Source organism: Sphaerodactylus townsendi, linkage group LG11, assembly GCF_021028975.2.
Source record: "Sphaerodactylus townsendi isolate TG3544 linkage group LG11, MPM_Stown_v2.3, whole genome shotgun sequence".
In the NCBI taxonomy this organism is placed as follows: domain Eukaryota; kingdom Metazoa; phylum Chordata; class Lepidosauria; order Squamata; family Sphaerodactylidae; genus Sphaerodactylus; species Sphaerodactylus townsendi.
The window spans coordinates 43,751,766-43,775,223 of NC_059435.1; the positions used below are offsets into that span (position 1 = coordinate 43,751,766).

The 23,458-nt window shown below is 45.0% G+C and overlaps 1 protein-coding gene across 1 annotated transcript; it reads left to right on the forward strand.

Annotated features, from left to right (window-relative positions):
• Nucleotides 1–339: 339 nt before the first annotated feature.
• Nucleotides 340–1,764, forward strand: FERD3L (Fer3 like bHLH transcription factor). The gene has a single exon (XM_048511426.1). It carries the CDS (start codon nucleotides 644–646, stop codon nucleotides 1,136–1,138), a length of 495 nt encoding a protein of 164 aa, XP_048367383.1. The 5' UTR covers nucleotides 340–643; the 3' UTR covers nucleotides 1,139–1,764.
• Nucleotides 1,765–23,458: the final 21,694 nt, after the last annotated feature.

Below are 23,458 nucleotides of genomic sequence, written 5' to 3' on the forward strand. Positions count from 1 at the left end.
GCAAGCCAGGAGGCTGCTGGCCTCGGAGGGGGCGGGGGAGGGGATGCTACCCCGAGTTACTCTTGGGAATGTCCCGGAGGCTCCCCCCGACAATGCTTGCTTAGGCTAATGGGGGCCCTTGTCATTCATCTCCCACCGCTGCTGGGAAGCAGGGCAAACATTCCCCGGTGACCCTTGGCGGGCAGGTCCCCTCTTCAGGACATCATTAAAGGCATAGCCCTGCACTGGCCTGACTTCAAGTGGGAAAGCTGGCCGGCCAGACCCACAGACCCGGACAGGCGGCGGCCCCCTCCCCTCCCGGCTCTAGCCAAGCTGAAAATCCGTTGGTCGCGCCTGGGGAAGAGAAGAAAGCGCCCCTGGGCAGGTTGGAGCCAGCCGGGGCTGCGGCCAAGAAGGAACTGGCCCTGGTCTCGGGGCGAGGCGGTCCCCTCGCCTCCTCCTTGGCAAGTCTCCGCGTCCCCGACGGCCTCGCAGGCTGTCGCTTCTCATCAGCCGTCCTCCTGGGCGCCCCTAATCTCGTTACCTCTCGGGTTATAAATATTAATGCCCCCGCCGCCCCCTCGGGCCCAGAGGCTCCGTCTGAGGAGGGAGACCTGAAGCCAGCCCCCGGCTCCTCGATGAACGGCCCCGCGGAGACCAGCCGATGGCTCAGCCGGGAGGACCGCCGGGAGGCCCCTCCGTGCTCGGTTTGGGGTCCAAGGAACCCCCCGGAGGGGATACCCCCTGCTTGGATCTCTACGGCTTCCCTGCCGGAGCTCCCTTCGGCCAGAGGAGCTTGGCGGCGGCCCAAGGTGGTCCTCTCCCCAGCTTGGACGATGGAGATCCAGAGGAAGACGAAGAGGAGGAGGAGGAGGAGGAGGAGGAAGAGGCGACAGGTGCGCGCCTGAGGAGGGCTTCGCCCCTGGGCAGACCCAAGAGAAAGCGGCTCATCACCCAGGCGCAGCGCCAGGCGGCCAACGTCCGCGAGAGGAAGAGGATGTTCAACCTCAACGAAGCCTTCGACCAGCTGCGCAAGAAGGTGCCCACCTTCGCCTACGAGAAGCGCCTCTCCCGCATCGAGACGCTGCGCCTGGCCATCGTCTACATCTCCTTCATGACCGAGCTGCTGGACGGCGGCGGCAAGCAAGAGGCCGGCTAGAGCTGCAGCCACGACCCCAAGGGCAGCAACGCAGCAGAAGGCCCGTGGGCCCCAGTGCCTGTCACGAGAGGCACCCACAGGGGATGCACCCTCCAGGCGAGGGAAGGGAGCGGCCCGCGGGGCCTGGTGGGGTCTGAGCTGCGTGGCCGGTTGCGTCAAGAACGGGGGCCTTGGCCTGGGCTTTCATGGAAACTTTGCGCAGCGTTCCCCAACAAGGCAACTGCGCCCTTCTGGGAGACTGGCCTAAAGCGTGTGTGGACCGCACAGCTTCCTCCCGAGCCAAGAATGTTTCTGTGGAGTTCGCGAGAAGCCGGAAGAGGGGCTGCGGCGCTGCCCCGGGAGATCGGGAGAACACAACCGAGGGGAGGCGGCGGCTGGCAGAAAAGGTCGCCCCGCTGTTAGGAACATGGAAGAAGCAGAGGGAGCGGGAAGAGAGTGGTCAAGAGCCAAAGAAGAAGAGGGTGGTCAAGAGCCCAGGGCTGGCACCTGCCCCCTCCTGGAGAAGCCTGGCGCGGGGGCCCCTCTGGTTGAGGTCGCAACCAGGCGGCCTCTTCTTGTTCCTCTCTAGCACCGATCTCGGGCTGTTGGGGGGGGGGAGGGGGGCTTCTGTCAGGTTTGCTAGTTGCACCCCCAGGAGAAGGGAAGTGTGGGTTTGGGGGGCCCTTAAAAAAGCCCCTGCGGGTTCTGTTTGGACGGGTACAATGTAAGGCGGCCTGCCAGGGTTCTCAGCTTCCCCCAGTCTTCCTGCGGCCCCCGGAATCCCACCGCGACCCCTGTCTACCAGGACTGAACAGTAGAAATCCGGCGGGGCCTCTTTTGTTTCCAGCCAGCCAGCCCGACTCTCTGCGAGAGAAGAGCGGGACCAGCCCAGAGTTCCGGTAGATCCACAGTAAACCGGGTTGCCACGAAAAGATGGCGCCCGGAAAGTCCCTGGAAACCCTATCTTACGTCCGATGAGGGGCTTGTTCGTGTCGCTACCTCTCGGGTCCTGCTTTTCCAGGCTGATTCCCTGGTTGCCAACTCTGGCTGGGGAAATTCCGGGGGGGAGGGTTGCCTGGAGAGGGCCGAGTTTGGGAAGGGAGCTCAGCTGAGATGCGATGCCACATAATCTACCCTCCAGGGGAACTGATGTCTATAGAGGTTAGTTGTAATTCTAGGACAACTCCAGACCCCACCTGGAGGGGGGCATTCTGATCCTCCTTCCCTGAACTTCTTATTTTGCTTGAGCAAGAACGAGGAGGGCATCATCGCTGCACAGACGCCTGAATGGGTTTCCAAAAGTCTTCATCTTACCCCTAGGACAAGGGCCAGGATCCCTTTTTGACAACCAGAGCCCTCAGTCCAAATAGCAGAGGGGGAGGCTAGTTGAGCACTGGGTGTGAGGCTGATTTGCCATCACCTCTTTGCCACAGTGAGGTTTTCCAGGCTGGCAGCACAGCATGAGCAAAGGTTTGACTGCAGGGTTGGTGTGAATCTGTTGGGAGGTACTGACTGGCAACTCCCCCCCTTCCTTATAAAAAGAAGTCTTCCTTTGAAAGAGGAAGAAGAAATGAAGGTGCACTGAAGGAACTATATTCCAGCCAGATTTTTCCTGTTTCTAAAATGAAGTGTTTGTTTCTGTAATTAAAATGTTGTAAAGAGTAACCATTAATTCGATCCATTGAATTATGGTTATATAAGGTCAGAATAAATACTCTTTGTGTGTAAAATTACACAGAAGTCAAGTAGTAATGCCTTAGAAGCTAACAAAAATGATTCCAGGAGATGCTGTCATGAGCCAGAGCTCACTTCTTCAGATACAAGCGTGTGCATGTGGGTGTATTTCTTTCCAAACATAGGCCCCTTCCACACACGCAAAATAATGTGTTTTCAAACCACTTTCACAACTGTTTGCAAGTGGATTTTGCCATTCCGCACAGCTTGAAAGAGCACTGAAAGCAGTTTGAAAGTGCATTATTCTGCATGTGCAGAATGAGCCATAGTTAATTCTAAGCGCTTACTTTTAAATGGAAGAAGAGGGACCTTGTCATATGTGCTGAACTGCATGGATGTGCTTATTTTGCCTTGGGTCCACATATCAGGAATTGCCAGGAAATCCACCCAGAGGTGGTCCAGCCACTCTGCACATATTGAACAGTACAATGCAGAAGTTAACTTCTGTGCTTGAAACTATCTCTTGGCGTGGTCTTAATACCATTGGCTTCTGATTTTTTTCCTGATCATTCGGTTGCATTATAGTTAAAGCCTGTGTCTATTCCTGGCCACAGTGGCCCCTTGCCTTTTCTGTTTGATCCTGTTGCAGCTGACAAATAATGGGAATGTCCCGGATATTATAACATATCTGAAACCTGAATCTGGTCCTGATCTTTTTCTATTGGTCAGCAATATAATTTTTATTGTCCCACCTCCTTTTAAATTTCCTCTTAGATGTCTTTATGTATTTATTCATTTGTGTTCCCTTTACATATCTGTCCCTATTTTTCCTCAGCCACTTTTTTATTCTCTTACCTTCAGGGTTATAGAGCTGGATTTTCTCTTAGATAGTGTCCTGGACTTTCAGCCTCATGGTAAAACTGGGAAATGTGACACAACAGAGCATTTACTAACAACAGAGGAAAAGAAATACATTCTCTAATCAAGCCTATGTCTCCAGATGATACAATTATCCAACACTGGATATAATTATCCAACATAAATGTAGAGATAGGCAAGCTGAGTCATGTGATTTAAAAGGTCACGGTTGCTTTGGTTTCAGAGAGTCATTGCTGTACTCACTACAAAAGTCAACTTTACACCAAGTTGACCTTTGTAGTGTTTCTAGCACTTCATAAAAATAGAGTACTGCATTTCATTGTACTTTTCCTAATATGCTTACTGTAAGCTAGGCTCTGCCAGATAATATCGTTCCTTTTCCTTTCTTGACCCAATGAAACAGCACTGGAACATTATTTTAATTTTTGCACTGAAAAGTTTGAAAGAAAGACTGATGGTGTCTTCAATACTTACAATGATTGCTTTGCTAAACCAGAACATCCCAGTGCTGCAAAAGTATGGGTAGGAGCATTAACCACTAGACCAGACTCCCAAGGGGTGTGAATGTAGCTTGTAGTTACTGAGCATTTCTTGAGTAGAGTGGTCCTCAGAAGCAACTGCAATCTTCAGGACACAGCTGTGCTCATCTCAACAGGTGATCATCTGGTTCAAATGAAAGTACTGCGAGTTTGACACTGATCTTAGAAATCGTGAAGAGTTCCTCTATTAATATGGGATATATCATAGAAACTTTGGCATTTCAGTAGTCTTACCCCAAAGGTCATTCAGGATGCTAGGCAAATATGCTAGGCAAATATGACTGTATATGCTAAGACTATTCTTGGAGACCCAGGCTACTGTTATCTGAATTAAATGCAGTCAGTCAAGGGTCCCATGATTAATTGTATAGGCTCAAGCTTCTGAATTTATCTGAAAGGTTACCAGAGTCACAGGTATTTCATATGAATGTGTTGTCTGCTCTCTTAGAAACTAGGGCCAAAAGAGCAGCAGGAAGCTTGAAGGGGAAGAATCATCTCACCAAAGCCTCCTTGCTGCCTGGACAAGAAGGGGTAAAAGCCACCAGTCAACATCTTGGCCTCAGCATGCTCCATTTCTAACTGTCAAGTTCAACATCTGCATAGGAGTTTAACAGGAGCTGCTTCAGCTGGGAGTTTAACAGGAGCTGCTTCAGCTGGGCTTGAGGAGAGAACTGGAATTGAGCACTTTTGGGGTGAAGGCACTATTCTGTAACATGTCTCCCATTTCTAAGCCAGTAGAAAAAGCCATGACGGTGAGAGCATTAGACTAAAATCTGGGAGACTCGGGTTTGAATCCATATTTTACCATGGCAGCTTGATGGATGACCTTAGGGCCAGTCATGTCCTCCTAGCCTAACCCACAGTGTTACTGTGAGGATAAAATGGAGGCGGAGTCTGTTGTTATAGAGGCTGGTAGCATATAAATGAAGTAAACAAATGCAAATGCAATCTATCCAACGTAGTCCAGAATTCTATTCTCACTAAAAAAAAGTAAATCTTGGCCATTCCATCAGTCAGACAGTGCTTGACACATTGCTCCACTTGTGGTGATAATTGTCATTAGTTATACTACATTTTAATTACAAGCTCATTTGAGGGCTAAGCAGGTAGAAAGCCTTGGGAATAAATTTCAAAACTGAATCCAACTCAAGTGGCTGATTTCAAGCTGGGTGTGAAAGTATGTTTTAGAAATATCCCGAATAAACTTGAAACATTTCACTGCTGTACAGAAAGGGCTGTATCTAGGACTGGGTCGTAAATGCATGTAAAACTGCATTCCATGGCGTTAACCCGCTCAGTCCCATTTGGATGTGGAAAGCAAACTGCATTTTTGAAAGAATGTATCAGCTTTCTGAAACCGTTAAATATAACAAAAATTTAACTGCAGTCTATCCTCAAACTGATTTTATGTATTCAAAAAATTTTAATGCTGCTTTTTCAGGAAACCTGCTCAAGGCTTTGAAATGTTAGTGTAAAAGCAAAACTAGTGCATTGAATAGACCAACACAGAGAAATAAAAAGCCATCAGACTTATAAAGAACTGAAGAAAACTCTTGTATAAAGTAAGGGAAGAAATTATGGAGAACTTTTTGTTTGTTCATTTGTTTAAAGAAGAGAGCAAGAGAGAAACCCTGTTTGCATGGAATTAATTTTATTTTGCATTGGAATCAGTGTTGAATTTCCACAAATTCTTATCAGATCTTCTGAAATGTTTCCAAATGATCATTAAGTTGATACTTTAGCTCCTTTTAAGATGCAATCTCCTCCATATACAAGTTGATACTTTAGCTCCTCTTAAGATGCAATCTCCTCCATATACAATCTCCTCTATATACAAACAGTCTAGGTGATTGTGGAATTAAGCATCAACCAAGCAATATTTCCTTCTTGTTTTAGCACAAACGTTGTAGGGTAGATTCAACAGTTCAGCATCTGACACACTATAGCTGTAGTAAGCTATTATATCAAAGCATGCCTCATGTTTCTTCACTATGATATAGCAGCAAGTAAGTCACTTGCACATTCTTTGTACATTGCATAGAACTGTGTGTCTGATATTCTCATGGCACAATGCCCGTTCTATCTTCATCCCTTTAAGAGAACATGCAAGGAAATTCAGTTCCAACAACCTGCTATATAAGTTATCCCTAACCAATACCAGGGTGTATAGTACTTTGAAAGCTTCATAATTATGAACTGGTGTGGTTTTCCTCTTTAATATCTGGGGAAATGATTAATGGTGATATTCTTGGCTATTCCACGCTCTCTTGACAGAATGTGAAGATCCTAATTACTTGTCAGATTATAATGAAATTGCCTTTCATATATATAACTGCTGGGAGTAATTCACACATTTGTTTGTGTATGTGGAAGGCAGTATAATGGAAAAGTCACACAAAAATTACAGTGCATGCTCAGCATAAAAGTACAGGATAAAAATCTATCTGGAGTTAGTACATGATGTCATGGTCCACTATCCAAATATTATTTTATTATTTGTATTTATATTCATATATTTCCGTTTCCTATATCAAACAGTGGCTCAATACAGCTTGCAAATACTGGTGTGCAGCACAGGGGACAAACATATTAAAACACTATAAATATATAAACGTTATAAATACTAAAATGACAGGGGGAAAGCAGCTCTAACTTCATCTACGCTATACAGTGTCAAATGCATAAACGTATCAATATTTCAATTGTCCTCGAAATGCCTCCAGAACTATTCTAAGGTGGAGATAGTTCTACCACCTCTGGCATGCTGTTAAGAGGTGCCATGACTGTCACTAAAGTGCACAAACCTTGGCAGATCTCATAGACTTCAGAGAAGGGACATTCAGGAGGAAGTTCTGAGAAGATCTCAGTTGGCTCAGGGGCATATGCAGGGGCATATGGGGACATATTTTTATTTATTTATTTATTCAATTTGGTAAACCGCCCTGCCCCCGAAGGGCTCAGGGCGGTGCACAACAAACAACAATACAATAAAACAAATCGAATAACCACAGTTAAAATACAAAGCCTTAAAACTATAAAACTACAGCAGCAGTAGTATGGGGTCAAATGTCTCCGGGCTGCAGCCATTTAGTTACGTGTGGGGTGGAAAATTGCCCTCACACCCCTCCTCCTTCCCCCTGTATCCATACACTGACTTCAAGACCTGGTGCAAAAAAATGTTATTTGGACATGGTGGAGGGGGGCAGCCACCCATATGGGAGGCAGAAAACTCAGATTTTGCACCAGGCTACTTTTTCGCTAGATATGCCTCTGGGCAGCGGTGTAGGGGTGGGGGCATCTTGCACTAAGTGTGTGCTGGTGCGGAGACAAGGCAAGGGTGTGGTGGGGCAAGCGGAGGCATGGCAGGGGCGCAGGGCACTTATGTGCCCCAGGCACAGTTCCCCCTCGCTACGGCTCTGCCTCTGGGCATATGCCAGGAGTGATGTTGACACTGATGTGTTATGTGCCAGTCTTCGAAGGTACATCTCATGTAAATAACAATAGCTACCGGAGCAGAGCTACATTTTTTCAGGTCCACCCATCTGCATGTAAAGAACATGGACATTCAGAATTGGGAATCTGAACTCCAAGAGCTCATTTCATTTGCTACTAATTGCTTCTTAATTATTTGGATGGTGTATGACTATAAATTTGCACCCGCTCAAATTTTGGTGGCAAAGATGAGGATGTTGGCAAAAATGGAAGAGTCAGCATTACATAATGGTGAAGAGAGATAAGATGGCGACAGAGGAATGGCTTTATCAAGTTGCATTTAAAAAGTCATTTTGAAGCTTCAAAAACTGGAACCTAAAATAAGAAACCGGCATTCACATTTCTCTCTCATTTATCCTTAACGCATTAGTTCCTTGTCTCCCTTCATATATTATTGATTGTATGGGTTCCAAGCTTAATTTAGGATTAATACACTAAATATGTAATGCCTGTGTTGCCAGCCTTCTCCTGTTGCACATGGCCTCTTGGAAGAAAATTTAATATGTTCCTTGGAATGTCTCACTGGAGTTGCTTTTATATTTTTCATTGCTATTCTGGAAAGGGTTATTTCAAGAGATGCTGTAAATTACACTGATTCATGCTATGCCTTATTCAACCTTCCAGCAAGATTATTGCCTTCTAATTACCCAAAACAATTACTGTCACCAAGGGCCACATTCGCCCATTGGCGATGTACACATGACAAAAAATAATATTTGAAAACTTCAAGATTTCTTTCAACTGAAAAGCAAACATAAATCTGAATATGTGCAAGTAGGAGGAGAATGTTTGGGAAGACAGTCCATACCATTAAGGCAAAACTCATTTGTGGTGTGGGCAAGTACTGGGGTGGGGGCTGCCTCAGCTAGTGACCTCACAACAGACTCACCAGCCCAGATCAAAATCTTTTGGGAGGGCTTATCAGGTCCATAAATCAGCTGATTTAACCCCTCCCTCCCACACACACTTGTTCCTGATCCATATCAGGAGTAAGGGGGGAGGGGTTGACTCAGCTGGCCTGAGGACCTGATAAGCCCTCTCAAGGGGCTGAACCAACCAGCAGCAGGCAGCCAAATGTTTGACATCCCTGCATTAAAGGGATACCATAACCATTATTGTGTAGGTGTCATTCCCTTTGTTGGACATTTTGAAAAGGAAGGTCTCATGATGTTTAATGTATTTACAACTTACAGTTGAATGAACCTGTTAGAAGTTTAAATGGTAATCCAAAACTATGAATGCATCATGCAACCAGAATCTGCCAATTCTTCAGTTTGATTTATGCACAGAACATTTCTTCTTCCTAGTACAGGGTATGTATCATTACCCTTTGTCCTTTTTGGGGTATTGGTGGGAAATCCATCACAAATTATAATGTTCCACTCAACCATGTCTGAAAAGGGGTATTTTACAGGACTCTTTCCTATTGATCTCATGCCACAAGCCAGTCAGCACCTGTACTCAATGTGCAGTGGTCTCCAACCGTTGCCACTGCAGATGAGACTAACCATGGTGCCAGTATGAGATGTGAATTCCACTTTCACACAATCCTCTGATGGCAGAACTGCTTTTGCTTCGTAGAGCAGTCCTAAAGAGAGTTACACTCTTCTATGACCTATTACTTCAGTGGCCTTAGAAAGGTACAAGTCTCTTTAGGACTGACTGAGTTGTTCTTAATGAAGTAGAAATCCTGTGTCTGCGGCGTGCCAATTCAAACTGCCAGTGGGGGCTCATAAGAGTGAAAACATCTCCATTTTAAAAAATAGCTGTGTGTAGAAGTGGTTTGCCATTGCCTTCCTGTACAGAGTCTTCCTTGCTGATCTCCAATCCAAACTTAGCTTCTGAGATCTAATAAGACCCGGGGGGGGGGGGGGGGGGGGGGCCACTCCATATCTCCTGAAAGCCTATGCAGAGGGGTTCACAACTCTATTCACAACTGTAAGTGATGATTCCTTGATGCAAAAGAATAGCAATGAAGCAGCAGTCTCAGAACAAGGGCACAATCAGCACTGCGAGAGGCCCTGTCAACCCCCGTTTTCTTTTAGGATCACCCAATCCCTGCTCAGTTGGTGGTGCCACACCTCCCTGGTTATCTGTGTTTATGTCTCTGAAGCACCACAGGCCATTTCTTCCACCAGTAACGTCCAATGGCGAGGCACTCAAACCTGTGCCTCCTTTCTCTAAAACAATTCGCAGTCATATTGGTCTACTGTAGGTCTTGTGGGGACCAAAGAAGAGAGGTGTAACAATCATAAGGATCTGTGCCTGTGTCTTAGCTAGAAGACTTCCATTACATTCTAGCAGACAACAAAGGATGCTTTCCACGATTAGAGAAGAAGAACCACAATCATCTTGAAAGGAATGAAATCAGGCCTCATTTACTCGAGCATTCCCTTTTCTAGGTAGTTCCCCTTCCTCAGTTCACAAAGGCCAGGCTGATCTGCTTGTGTGGTCCTTGGCTGGGGGAAGGAGTTGGAAGAACTCCAGCACTGACTTCCAATCAGCTTGGCTAACTGGGAAATATTTCCATTTACCCATAAGGGCATACGTGCATTTAGGGACAACTAGCTTCTGTTCCTTCTCATTCACACCTGCATTCGTTTACTGCTACCTTTCAGGGGGAAATGATCTTTTCCTAGTCCCTCTCTTCTACAGCTCCCCTGTTACCAGACAGACCCATGGTATGTGCGGGAGGCCTGTTTTCTTACAGCAACAGTGTCTTTACATGTCCTGCCAACCTTAGAGGTGGTCTAGCAATGCAGTGCCAAGATGGGTGCCATCCTTGCATTGGCTCATTATTACCACTAAGGCAGAAACCTGTCTGGGCAAAGGTCTCCTGCAAGCATTAACCTGCAAATAGGCTCCCTCACCTCTCCTAAAGCAATTAGGAACAGACAAAGCCTCCAGCCTGGGAAAACCAGTCCCAACCTCGATCCCAGAACATCTGCCTCTATGAGGCAAAGGGTATGCAGATTGACAATAACTTAATGCCATCAAGACTTCCTTTTGGCTATTATCCAATGAACTAATTCCATCTTCTAGTTTTCTGACTAACTTCTCTAAAAGACCACCTTCATCTGCATTGGCATGATCCTGGAGATGCAATGACATCAGTTCCACCCCAAAATCTAATCACCTTCAGGCACTGTCTGGGCTTAGAACATTAAGCCTAGGTGCCCCCTCTTGTCATCTCCTGGAAAACAAGAATCACTTTTGTCTTGGGAAGGCCAGAGCATTGCCTGAGTATCTGATTTTTCCTATAACTAGTCTGTCCACCTAGCACAATGTGTTCAGTATTTTCCTGGCCATCTCTCTGATTAATACTGATCCCACTGCTGCTTTCTATCCCCTCTCTCTATTCGAGCTCAATGCAGGTAATTGAACTCTAGTCATCAGATCAATCATCTTCTATACTCTGGTCCACATAAAGATTATAGTTCTATTAGTTTATGTGCAGCAGTTGAGAAAGTTGTATGTTTCCTCATTAGAATATAGTCCCAACCAAATATGAGAATTATTATTCATTTTTATGTCAAAACCATTATTTTGTGCATTATTGCACATGCTACTTTGATACAAGAGTATTTATGCTGAAATGGATTTTTACTTTCAAACTTTCAGTGAACCGGGGAGCAGGGCTAGGTAGGTATTAGGACATTCTACAACAAAGAAGGTCCAGTCTGCTTCGTTCTGTGGCAGAGGAATATACAATTTGCTATCATCTTTATGTGGAAGAGAATATAGATCAAGTAATTATTGCCTCATTCCCTGAAAAGCCAGATCCATTCCAAATGTATACCCTCACCTCTTTATACATCTTAGGACTGTGTGAGCTGTCTATGTTTATTATATTACTTTTCTTAATAAAATTGTTAAAGTTTTACTCTGGATTACTGCTTATTTCTTGCAGAAACCATCTCTGCAAACGTTGGTGGAATAAATCTTGTAATAACCAGCCTCTCATTAAACAAAGTCAGCCCTCAATAATTCCCCACTCTAAAAGGGGAGGACCCCAGAATTTGGGGTAACAGCCCCCCCCCCCTCATCCTCCCACCTGCCATACATTTGGAAGGGAAGAAACCGTCTTACCTTGTATTACGAGGCAGCCAGATAATACTGTATGCACATGAATTTATCCTCAGGAAGTTGATATTTCATACAGCTAGTGTCATCCTGTGCATAATAAGGGCTGGCTTTAGGTTGATACAGACTTTTGGCAACTTCATCCTTCTCCCTTCCCACCTCCACCTCCCCCACTAAACTCACCCTCCCATCACACCACCTTTTCCCTGCCACTTGTGGGACCCATCTTTCACCTCCAATTGGCCCTACACTAAAGGAAGCAAATTGTGACTCACAGTTTGAGCCCCAGCAGTGCTGAGAGGTCTAAGAAGAGGCTAGAGGAACATTTGGGAGGAAGCAAGGGATGGTTTTCTTGCTTGCTATTCCATTTATTTCCAACAGATATTTCCACTGAGGAGTGAGAGACTGACAAAAACATCTCTGCTTGTAAGGAGAGGTCCCTCTGATCACCTGTGAATTTTGGCAGGTACCCAGCCCTGCTCACTATGGCCCAAGATCTCTACTGCCAAGTTCTCTTCTAGTGACAATATGTGAATGAAAGTATGATGTGTTAAAATGGTTAAGATGGTTACCTTGCAGCATACACCTTGAGCCCCTTAGGGGAGAGTGGTCTACAAGCCCAATAAAATAAATAAATAAATAAGTAAATTAATAAATTGTTGTTGTTGTTTTATTGTTGTTTTTGTTGTTTTTGTTGTTGTTGTTAATTTTAATAATAATAATAATAATAATAATAATAATAATAATAATAATAATAATAATAATAATAATAATAATAATAATAATAATAATAATAATAATAATAATAATAATAATAATAATAATAATAATAATAATAATAATAATAATGTTGATAGTTCTTTAAAAAGTGGCAATGATTCTTGCCTTTGCTTAACAGTGCTGTAGTGCTATAACTACCTATTAACATTTATGTATTCAAAATTACAATCAAACTGTTATAGTACTGTAATGCATGTGTGATGGACTGCACCATAAAAGAGAGCCTAAAGGGAAAATCTGTCTGTAGACAGGATGTTTACATATCAGAGTGGTAAATAAACTCCTTAGGAACAAGAAAGCACCTTGATTGGATATGATAACCTGCACTCCAATTGGTATAGCAACCAGATGATTCGGAGAGGGAGGAGGTCATCTGTCTGACCGAAACCATTTTAGGATGCTTTTGGATTTTGATTCCTGAGAGTGAACATCTACTGCCTTGACTGTTGTCAAAACATATCTGCTCTGAGGGTGTATTTCAACATATACTGAGGAAGCAAATAATCCCCTGACAAGGATTTATTTAGAGGACAAGACTGAAGTGGAAGACCAGTGACTTTCCACAAGTGGCCATAAATATGAACACAGATAGAAATAGATCTTCTTGGGTGGAAGAAGAATTCCTGAGCCAGTTAGTGCAGGATTTTACACATTAGGAGGATCCCATCTGGTGTATTTGTATTTTGCTTTAAGTTTTATCTCAGGTGTGAGTTTTATGCTTGTTTGGGTTGGGTAGCTAACAAAATCAAGGTTGTGTGTGTGTGCTTTGAAAGGATATCAGCCTGTTAGGACAGAAGGTCTGTGTTAATCCATTAGCCAGTAACATTTGTAACAACAAACTGTACCATCTGAAGTAAAAACCTCTAGAACATCTAAGCTATTGAAACTTATACAGTCTAATTAAGATCCATGTCAGTGACTGAAATCTGAAATCTAAACTGAAGTTATATATATTTCTTTCCTGTCTACTTTCCAACCACTTACTCTTTTTCCTATCCTGTTTCCTCAGAGGCATCCATGAGTGAGTTGTTATAGGATGAAACTAGGGCCATCTGGCTACTGTGAAGGTCATTCTAAAGTAATGATTTGCTCTGCCTTATTGTGATCTACTTTCAGTCAAAACTTAAATGAAAATGTTAAAGTGAAAGGGCATCAGACTGATCTGACAGATACACCAATGTAATTCAGACATGATACACATTTGTATAAATATACAGAACACTAAGGCAAAGCAAGCCCAAGTGGCAGCCCAAAACATGAACTTGTTTTGTACACATCACGTAAACACGGAAATGCATGTCCCTTAGAATCACGGCATTCATAGTTCAGGGACTTACGACAGCCAGAAGGACACGAAACATGAGTGGAAGACTCTTTGGGGGAGAGTGAATAGTGTTAGCATTTCATATGGCACAAGTGTTGTCCAGCCTCACTTTTCCCCTCCCATAATCCTGGCAGTGGTGCTAAAGTGAAGAGCACTTGAATGAGAAAGTGTGTTGCACAATTTTGTTTTTATGCATAATTCCTTTGCTCCAATATAGCTGGGGGTGGGGGGACTTCTCCCTCTCCACCAGCCTCTCTGTTGCAATATTCTTGCAGTTCCTAGAATGGTGGCTCTGGCCTGAAAACCAGGAGAATATCAAGTTGTTGACTGCCTTGCCTACCCTGATGGTGTCCCTAAACCTGGAGTGCAACATGGCCTCCCCCCTCTTGCCGAAGCTCAAAATTATCTGTCAGCTCTGTCGCAATATCTGAGCCAACAACATGGCCCTCTCCACATTCAGCTTCACATTCTGTTACCACTGCATTTACAGTTATGTAAAGAGCCATCAACAATGCCCATCACAGACTATGCCACAGAACTTTAACATCTGGTGAAATTATACATGCCTAAAAACTGACTGGAGGGGAAATCCTTTGTCTCGGCACACAAAGTGTAGGTGTTTCCATAACTGATATGGCAGCGAAGAGACATTCCAGAGACATCCCAGGGCCCTTTTCTGTGTACCTCATGAAAAACAGTCATGCTTTGCTGATGGTTCTTTCTCAGCTGGGAAAAACTGGACAGATTTGTTTTGAAAGTCAGGCTGAGAGGGAAGATGACGCTGGACTTAAATGAGTCAGGGCTCAGTCAGCTAATTGTCTCTGTTTCTTAATTGCTAGATCAGCCCACAAGATAGAACTGAAGACAAAACAGCATCTCCTTTCCTTTTGCTGTAACTTCAAGGTTAGCGCCTGCAGCTTTCCTGTATTCTGAACTGGTACGGTAGAGTCTCCAAGCTTCTCAAAGCAGAACTTGGCAAACACAATGTATACTCATGCTCTTAAGAATTAGGTAGACTAAGGAGGTAAAAATCTGGTAGAAATGTGATTGCAGGCTTGCAGGTGTGTATTTTTCTAAATGTAAAAAATCCCTGAAGGTAGTAAAGCCAGCACTTCAGAGAAATGTAATTCTGACATAATTTTGCAGAGGTTTAAAGAGCTATTCTAAATGTTCTTCCCTTAAAGGAAAATGTATATGCTTATTTCAAAGTGGTAAGAGAGGAGAGGGAACCTGTGACAGTTTACATAGTGGACTGTCTTGTTATGCTCTTCCTGAGCCACTTGTCTTTAATTAAAATGGGGTTCTCTGGGAAATTGTGTCCTCTTGTGGCCATTAACAATACAACACAGTATCTTATATACTACTTAATCTCTGATATGAAATGATAGCACAGATCTAAAAAAGAGTTTCAAACTTCAGAGCAAGGGATTTTTAAGGGATTTTTTTTTACATTTAACATTTACCTATTTTATTCTTGTTTGGTTAATTTTATCTGATCATCAATTATTACAAGAGGTACCACGAAACACACCAAAATATGCACAAAGGACTAAGAAAAATTATTTCTTTAATCTTTTTGTTTGCCTGTTTAAAACACTTCAGGTACAGTCCTTTTGTTTTAGAATTAAAAGCTATAATTTTATCACCAGTGTGTTCAAATGCAGCTTGAATACAGTATTACCCTTGTTTCTCTGAATGACTTGAATGGTAATCAAAATCCTGAATCAATCAGAGATTTGATCTGATGGGAGTGCAACTCACAATGGATTACAGTGGCATGGGATCCAAACAGTTACCCTAATTCTGAACCACATGTGCTTGGTTGCATATGCAAAACTTGCCATAGGCTTCCCCATTCACTTCAGAGCAGTGGAGGTCTTTCCAAATATTCATCCTTTGTGCATATGAACTGACTTTTTTCTATTAAAATGAATAGAGAATCCTGAGTGTGCAGAGAAGCAGTTTGTGCCCCTCTGACTTCATGAACCTGCAAGGAATCAGGTCAAGTTAATGCAAAGACTTTGTGAACAGTGTTCTCTGTAACAGAGATCTTATATGGAACAGAATGCTTATTCAACTCCAACAGTCCAGTCTAGGCAGAGTTATGTCATTTCTGTCATTATGTCATTTCTGTATCCATGAAAGTCAAGGGGTGTGACTGTTTAGAACTATGCTGCTCACAATCCACATGCCTTCTTTTTGTCTATTCATTGTTATTCTTGTAAATATTGGCAGTATAATCCAAACTTTTGATTATTCAAATGTTTTTAATGTGCTTTCTGGAAACATCTGGATTGATATGGTGATACTACAGATTAACTAAAAGAGGCATTGTTGGGTTTTCTTATTGATAGAATTGGTGCCTTTCAAACAATTAGACAACATCTGCAGATTCTGTCCATGGAAGAGATGTCAACAATCCCAATCACCAGACATGTAAAACTTGAACTGTCATTGTGCATAAACCTGGTGGATTCTCTTCGTGGAATCTACTCTCTTTTCAGTGGTCAAGGCTGCTGTGACATGTACCCTCTCCTTGGGATAAGCCATCTGTCCCTTAGTGGGACCTTCTTCTAAGTAACAGGAACAGGTTAGACCAGGGGTAGGGAACCTGCGGCTCTCCAGATGTTCAGGAACTACAATTCCCATCAGCCCCTACCAGCATGGCCAATTGGCCATGCTGACAGAGGCTGATGGGAATTGTAGTTCCTGAACATCTGGAGAGCCGCAGGTTCCCTACCCCTGGGTTAGACATTCTGTTTCCAGAAATCAAATGGCTATTAGCCAATGGTTTACTGTCTAGAAATGTTCTGGGGAAGTAGCATGATGTGATTGAAATCAGGATGTTCCCAGTTCTGTTCTTGAACCTGCTGAGGCAAGCCACTCTCTCTCTCTCAGCCTGCAATAGGAAAGCATTAATATCCTGACCTTCCTGTGGGGATTTTGCAGAGGGATCCATTTTGCCTAAATCATAGATATGCTTGAAGGAACATTCGTAGCTATTTTTAGAAAGGAGTGCAAGGTTAGATTTCAAAATCATTTCCTTGGCATTACCAAGGCATTCAATGACACTGTTTCTAAATCCCTGGAGAATTCTAGCTCATTCGGTCAGATAATAGAACAAACAGAAAAGGAGACCCTGTTTTGCCACATAGTCACTCTCTAGCTTAGTTGTCATATCTGCACCACTCTATCTCTTCAGACCCTTGCCTTCAAACAATAATAATTTCTAAAAGCTTTCATCCAAGCCTTGGCTGGGCCAAGAAAACAAAGAGGAACTCAGTGTAGGTCGAGTTGACCAAGGTCACGCTTCCCTGTATTCATGGACACAGCTGGTTACTGCTTCTTTTATGGCAATAGCCTACCCAAGACCCCTTGGACCAAAAACTCACTTAAATTTCAAAAACATTTGACGTTGTGGATTTTTAGATAGCTACATGCTTTGTTTTATGGCTCCGTTGACAGAGATCCAGATAACTGTCTGAAGAAGGATGGAGAAAAAGGGATACTACACTATGCAGAAGTTGCTCTGGCCCAGGCCCAGCCTAATAAACAGACCACTTTAGCCCCTCCCATGAAAATGGGCCCTTTGTAGCAAAGTTCCAGCATGGCTGCTCAAGGCTGGGATTTTCACATCACAAAGAAACAGGCACACCACAGATGATTCCTTATGTATCCACTTAGTCAAAACCAGTGCATGGTGTAATCCTACACAGAGTAATGTCCTAAGCCCATTAGAGTGCTGGTGTAGTTCACTGGTTAAAATGCTGGGCTAGCCCTGAGAAGTCCCGGGTTCTAAGCCCCACTCACCCTGCAAACTCACAGAGTGACTTCACTCTCAGCTTAATCCACTTTGCAAATTTGTTGTTGGGAGGGCAAAATGGGATAGATGATCCAAGAATGCCACCTGGAATCCTAAAAGAAACTGTGAGAGAAACACCATGGAAGCTTTGGTCAGGTATGAAGTCTTCAGTTTCCTTAATAGGAGAGCTGGCATGATGTTAGACTAGGATCCAGGAGACTTGGGTTCAAATCCTCCCTCTGCCATGGATGTTAATTGGGTAACCTTGAGTCAGTCATACCTGCTCAGCCAGACCTACCTAATAATGTTGTCACTGTAACAATAAAATGGAGAAAGGGATCTGGTAAGCCACTTTTGGTTTCCACTGGTGGCGAAAAGGAAGTATAAATATCTAAATGAACAAATAAAGTAAATGTTTGGAGTCATTAGTGACTTGAGACTAGTGGTGTGCTCTATGAGGAGTTTTCATATGATGGATTTCCAACTATTCCATGCTAGGGGGTTATATGGGAGCTGCATTGTGCCTGGGATGGGGGAGGGAATGTAAGAAAGGAACCCGTGAGTTCCAGTCTAGTCATCCCATTGCTGGCTACACAAGTCTCACCCAGCCAATTGATTTCCTATTTAAAAGCAACAACAACAACAACAACACAAATATGCCATGGAAATTTTTCATGTAACAGCTTCTAATATATCATCTGTTCGCAGACACCTTCTGTTCGCAGCCACCCAAGATCATAGCCATATATTCTGAACTACATTCTTATAGCAAAAAGGTGCTAATAATCAACCTTTACAACAGACTTACAAAATGATTACAAGCACAAAATATTGAAGAAAATATCTATCTAATTTTACTGGTTTACTTCAAAAATAATTTCTGCCCAATCATAATCAGCCATGTTTATTAAATCTATGTCCTATTAACCTCTTTGGGGATTACTTTCATGTTAGCCTGCTTGGAATTGCGGCCTCTACTTATTTATTTACTTATCTAATTTATACCCTACCTTTTTCCCCAACGGGGACCCATTGTTCTCCATTTTACTTACACAATAGCTCTGTGAGGTATGTTAGGCTGAGAGTGTGATTGGCCCTTGACCAACCAGCAAGTCTCCATGTGTCAAAGAGGACTAGGATTTCTTGGTTTTAAGTGAACTCACATTTTATTTAGAGATGGGGCCTCCAATCTAAGGGGGTACATTTAAAGAGATGCTCAGCTTCCAAAAAGTTATTCGAACATTTTGTGAGCAAAGTAATGGCTTTGATTCACCTTTCTTGAAATAACAGGCTATTTAGAATAGAATAGAATAGAATAGAATAGAATAGAATAGAATAGAATAGAATAGAATCTTTATTGGCCAAGTGTGATTGGACACACAAGGAATTTGTCTCCGGTGCATATGCCCTCAGTGTACATAAAAGAAAAATACATTTGTCAAGAATCATAATCATAATCATTTTAAGTCCAAAATAGTTACTAAAAATTCCCTAGTGTGTTATTGGCAAGCATAGCTTAATTAACAATTTGTTTATGAGGACAATTCAACTTGGATTACAGACGGAATTGAAAGACTGAGTGCATGGAAAACCCCATTGACTTCACTGGGTGATGGCCTAGTTTCAAGGTACCATAAAAATGGTTCCATTTGCTCAATTAAGTATTTTTACTCATGCTCCTCAAACAACAATTTCCCCCAATTTCACCCCTTATTATACAGCAAAAGAGAGACTGGAAGTCATTTGAGACAGGGCATAAGGTTCAGAGGAAATGGGGGAGGGAAATTCTCTGGGGTACCAGCCAGTCCTTGGGGGCACATGCAATGTAGCAGTTTGGGTATAAGCCCAGCTATGGGCATTCTTAAAGTGGCTGAATATGGATTCATGTGTGTTAACAGCAGAAGAGGGGGTTAAACAAATGCACTAAGGTATCACATTGGTTCCTAACTTCCCACCCACCCCAGTCTTTCTCAAAAGAACCCCAAAAGTGATAAACATGAGGTCAAAATACTCAACCCTGAGCTGGAGGGCACATGGCGGGACCACCATGGACTATCAGGGGTGCTACATACAGAAAGCGAATGGCAGACCACCTCTGTTAGGCTATTACTTTGAAAACCTCATAATGGGTTGCCATAAGTCAGCTGTGACTTGATGGCACAGACAAGATAACTCGTGTTGTCCTCACAACTCCCCTGCTAGGTAGAACAGGATGGAACACAACACGGGTTGGAGAATTTGAATCAATTTTTCCTACATCCAGACCTAAATTTTTTGCCAGTGCATTTCACTGACTCATGAATGAGAGCATGCAAAGAAAAGGCCACCTCTGACGCTATTTTCACAAGTAACACAGTCATCAGGTTCATTCCCAGATGATGGCGATCCTTTGCTTGAACATGCTCAGGTTCAACACTAGGATATATCTATCACTAGTGGGTTGTTGTTGTTCCCTTTTAAAGTTGTTTACCTTGTTTTACAATTTTATCCTGTTTTACTTTGCAAGCTTCCTTGGACATAGATATTTTTCTCAATGAACAAATACCTACCAAGAAAATCCATGTTCAGAAGCACTTTATCCCTGAGGGAGACTTGCTATGGGACAAACAAACTGCTGCGATGTCGGCCCCCTAACAAAATTTCTGAAGAGGGTGGCTGCCTACTCTCAGAAACAGTATGTTGCACTGGGTGAGCCGCGTTGGCCAGAACCAGCAGAGATCTCCGTAGGACATTTTCTGGAAATGCCGCTCTATTTGCATGCAAGCCAGAAAGCAGCCCTTAAAAAAAGAGAAAAAGTTAAATTTAGTTAGCGTGAGTTTCCCCTTCCCTTTACCAACTGTTTCGCAGCGGGAGGGGGGGCGGAGAATTGAAGTATTTGGTGCGGAATCAACCTTGTGCCAGTCGTGACCATTCAAGCTATGCGTAAAGCGCCTTTCTCCTGCCCCGATCCTCCGGGAACGTGACACTTTCCCTCTCTCCTGAAGGTAAGCAAGCAAACAGCTGAGGCTCCTTTTGATGGGTTGTTTTTGATCCAGGGCCGGCCCCCTTTTAACTCGAGCCTCGCTTGCAGGACTCTGGCATTTGTATTCACGTGCCGGAAGAAGGGGAGGGGGTTCTGTTCAGTTTCCAAGCCAGCCCTTTCCCCGCCCTGCTGGCAGCACTTAAAGGAGTTCCGTTTAATCCACACACACACACTCATCCCAGCATTTGACTTGTGGCTTATTAAAAACTCCGTGTGATGCATTTTGTTGGGGGGTTATATGAGATCAGAGTGGGTCAGTTCCAGATCTTGCAGACGCCCTGGCTGCAAACAATCCGTGCAAGGGGGGGCAGTTTCAAGAGGAAGATGGGCAAAACGGGGGGGGGGGGGGGTGGATTTGGCAGCATCCTATTGTATAAAGGAATCTAAGTGCTGGCCGTTGTGAGTTTTTCGGACTGCTTGCCGTAGTCTAGCAGTTTTTGCTCCTAACACATCTATGGCTGGCCTCTTCAGAGGAATGTCAGCGTGAGAAGTCAGCCATAAATAAGGGCGAAACCCAACCGGACTACGGCCACACCCTCCAGAAAGCCCACAACAGCCAGTGGATTCCGGCCCTGAATTCGAAATCTTCCTTGAGTGCCAAGCCAGTTTGGAGGCAGCCGGTGGATTGTGGTGGGAAGCAGAGGAGATGGCTCGAAAGTTTCATGGCCAAGTCGCTTTCAGATTTGTTTCAGACCATTGGACGAGAAGAGGAAGCTGGTTTGGTAGAGCTCGCTGGAGGCTCTACACGTAGCCTTTCAGTACCGCCAAAACCCTCGCCCACTTTACGCAGACACAACACACCACTTGTGCGATGGTTGGACGTGGCGTCGCCCACGGGTGAACCGGTCTTCTTGGACTGATCGCCTCAGCCACGCATTTCAGTCAAGTCGCTTCACACGTTCAGTCGAAGGAAGGCCGCGAGATCAAGGGATCCCGCTGCGTTTGTTTAAAGCAGCCCTCGGGGACGGCTCCTTCTGACAAGTCCTGCGGTGTCCGGCGTGTGAAACGGGACGTCGGGGAAGGGGGGGGGGGAGCCGTTATTCCCAAACGCAGTACTGGGGGCGAGGGGGGGCCGAATCAGCCTTCATGGCCACACACGGGCCGAAGAAATTAGTGCCCCAGGATGTGTGCTTAGGATGCCGCCTGCCTGGTGCCCCCGATCCAAAGCAACTCCGATTGCTCTCAGTTTCCAAATAGTTGCAGGGACTCACACCTTTTCGACACACCTTTGAAAACAAGGAGTACCTTTTGACGCCCCGCGGGAATGAAGTGGGGAGAGGGGGTAAAGGGGGCGAGTGGGGACAGGGTTAGCTGCCTACCCCACGCCTAGCTTTTCTGCTCCAAATTCTTCTCCGGCTTTTCAGTGAATGCGCAAAAAGAACTGGCGTAAATCGGGTCAGAACCGGGCTAGGTACCGGATATCACCGGGCTGACAAAACGGCAAGGCGAGGGCCCAGCTAGCCGAATCTCTGCTCTCTTCCGTCTTTCTTCTTCTCCCCCTTCTCGCTCCCTTCCTCTTTAATACACGCGTTCCCATTTTTTCCAATTGCCACAGAAACTCTGGACGTGCCCCCCCCCCCCCCCCCGTCGCCGCGACGCCCCCGGGCCGGCGTGCGGCTGTTTCCCTCTCCGGCATCATCTCTGTAGCGCTTTTACGCCCCGCCAGGTGCTTGACTGCTGCCCTTCGGAGAAGTGCTGCAGAAGGCCTTTGGAAGAGACTTCAAAAAGTCCGCTTGGAAAGCAATCCCGCCGAGGGGAAGCTGCCTTTCCCATCCAAGGGGTCCGGCTCAAGGTGTCGGCGTGCGCAATCCCACCGAACGGAAATGAGGGCGCATTTTTATGCCGAGATGTCAGAAGAGCGACTGTCGAGTCTGCTTTTGCGCCGGGGGCGGGAGAGGGGGGGGCAGAGGGAGGGGGGCGGTGTTCACTGGGAAACGTGGCGAGAGCTGAGGATCTGCGACTCCGGTTTCCCCTCGTCCTGCTCCGAGCCACACCGGACGGTCCCTTCAATTCGGTGGGCTCTTCTAGCCCTGAAGCTCAAACTGTCTCCCTCAAGCAGATGGAGAAGTGCGCCCAGCGCGACCCTCTGGGCGCTAGGAGGCGTGGCTTTTACGTCGAGCAAATGAATTCGCCTCCCCGTCCTCGGTTGAGCACCCGTGACCCGGGACTTGAGTTTCCCTGCCCAAAGGGCCTTCGGTCCCTTGAGAATGCAGGGCCCCCTCCCCTTGCCAACCGCCTGGGAATTCGACAGAGGATGCGGGATGCGGGATGCGGGGCCCAGGTGGGATTTCTCGCCTCTGAAGGGAGGGGGATTTCGAGTTCCCCCGAAAGTCCCGCCTGCATTTGGCGGGAACAAAGCTGACCCTGTGCCCGTCTTTAAAAATGGGACCTGCCAGTAGAGTTCACCTCCTGTAGCCGTTCAGGGAAAGGTGGCCTTGGCTACAATATTAACATCACTTTGCTGGGAGTAAGACCTGTGAATAAAATGGGACTGAATTCTGGGTAGGCCCGGTTGGGACAGTTCGCCTTCTCTTGCAAAACATCTCGGTGGATTAAAACTTTTCTTTAGAGAAAACAAACACAGGGTTACCTTTCCTAATATACGATTTTGAGTGTTAGGAAGACCGAATAACAGAAAACGATGGTGGGGTTTTTTTTGTGGGGTGGGGACTGTCTGCTGTGTTCTAGTCACCCGTGCCACTCTGCTAACTACGAATAGGGATAATCTCCAACTACCAGGAGCACT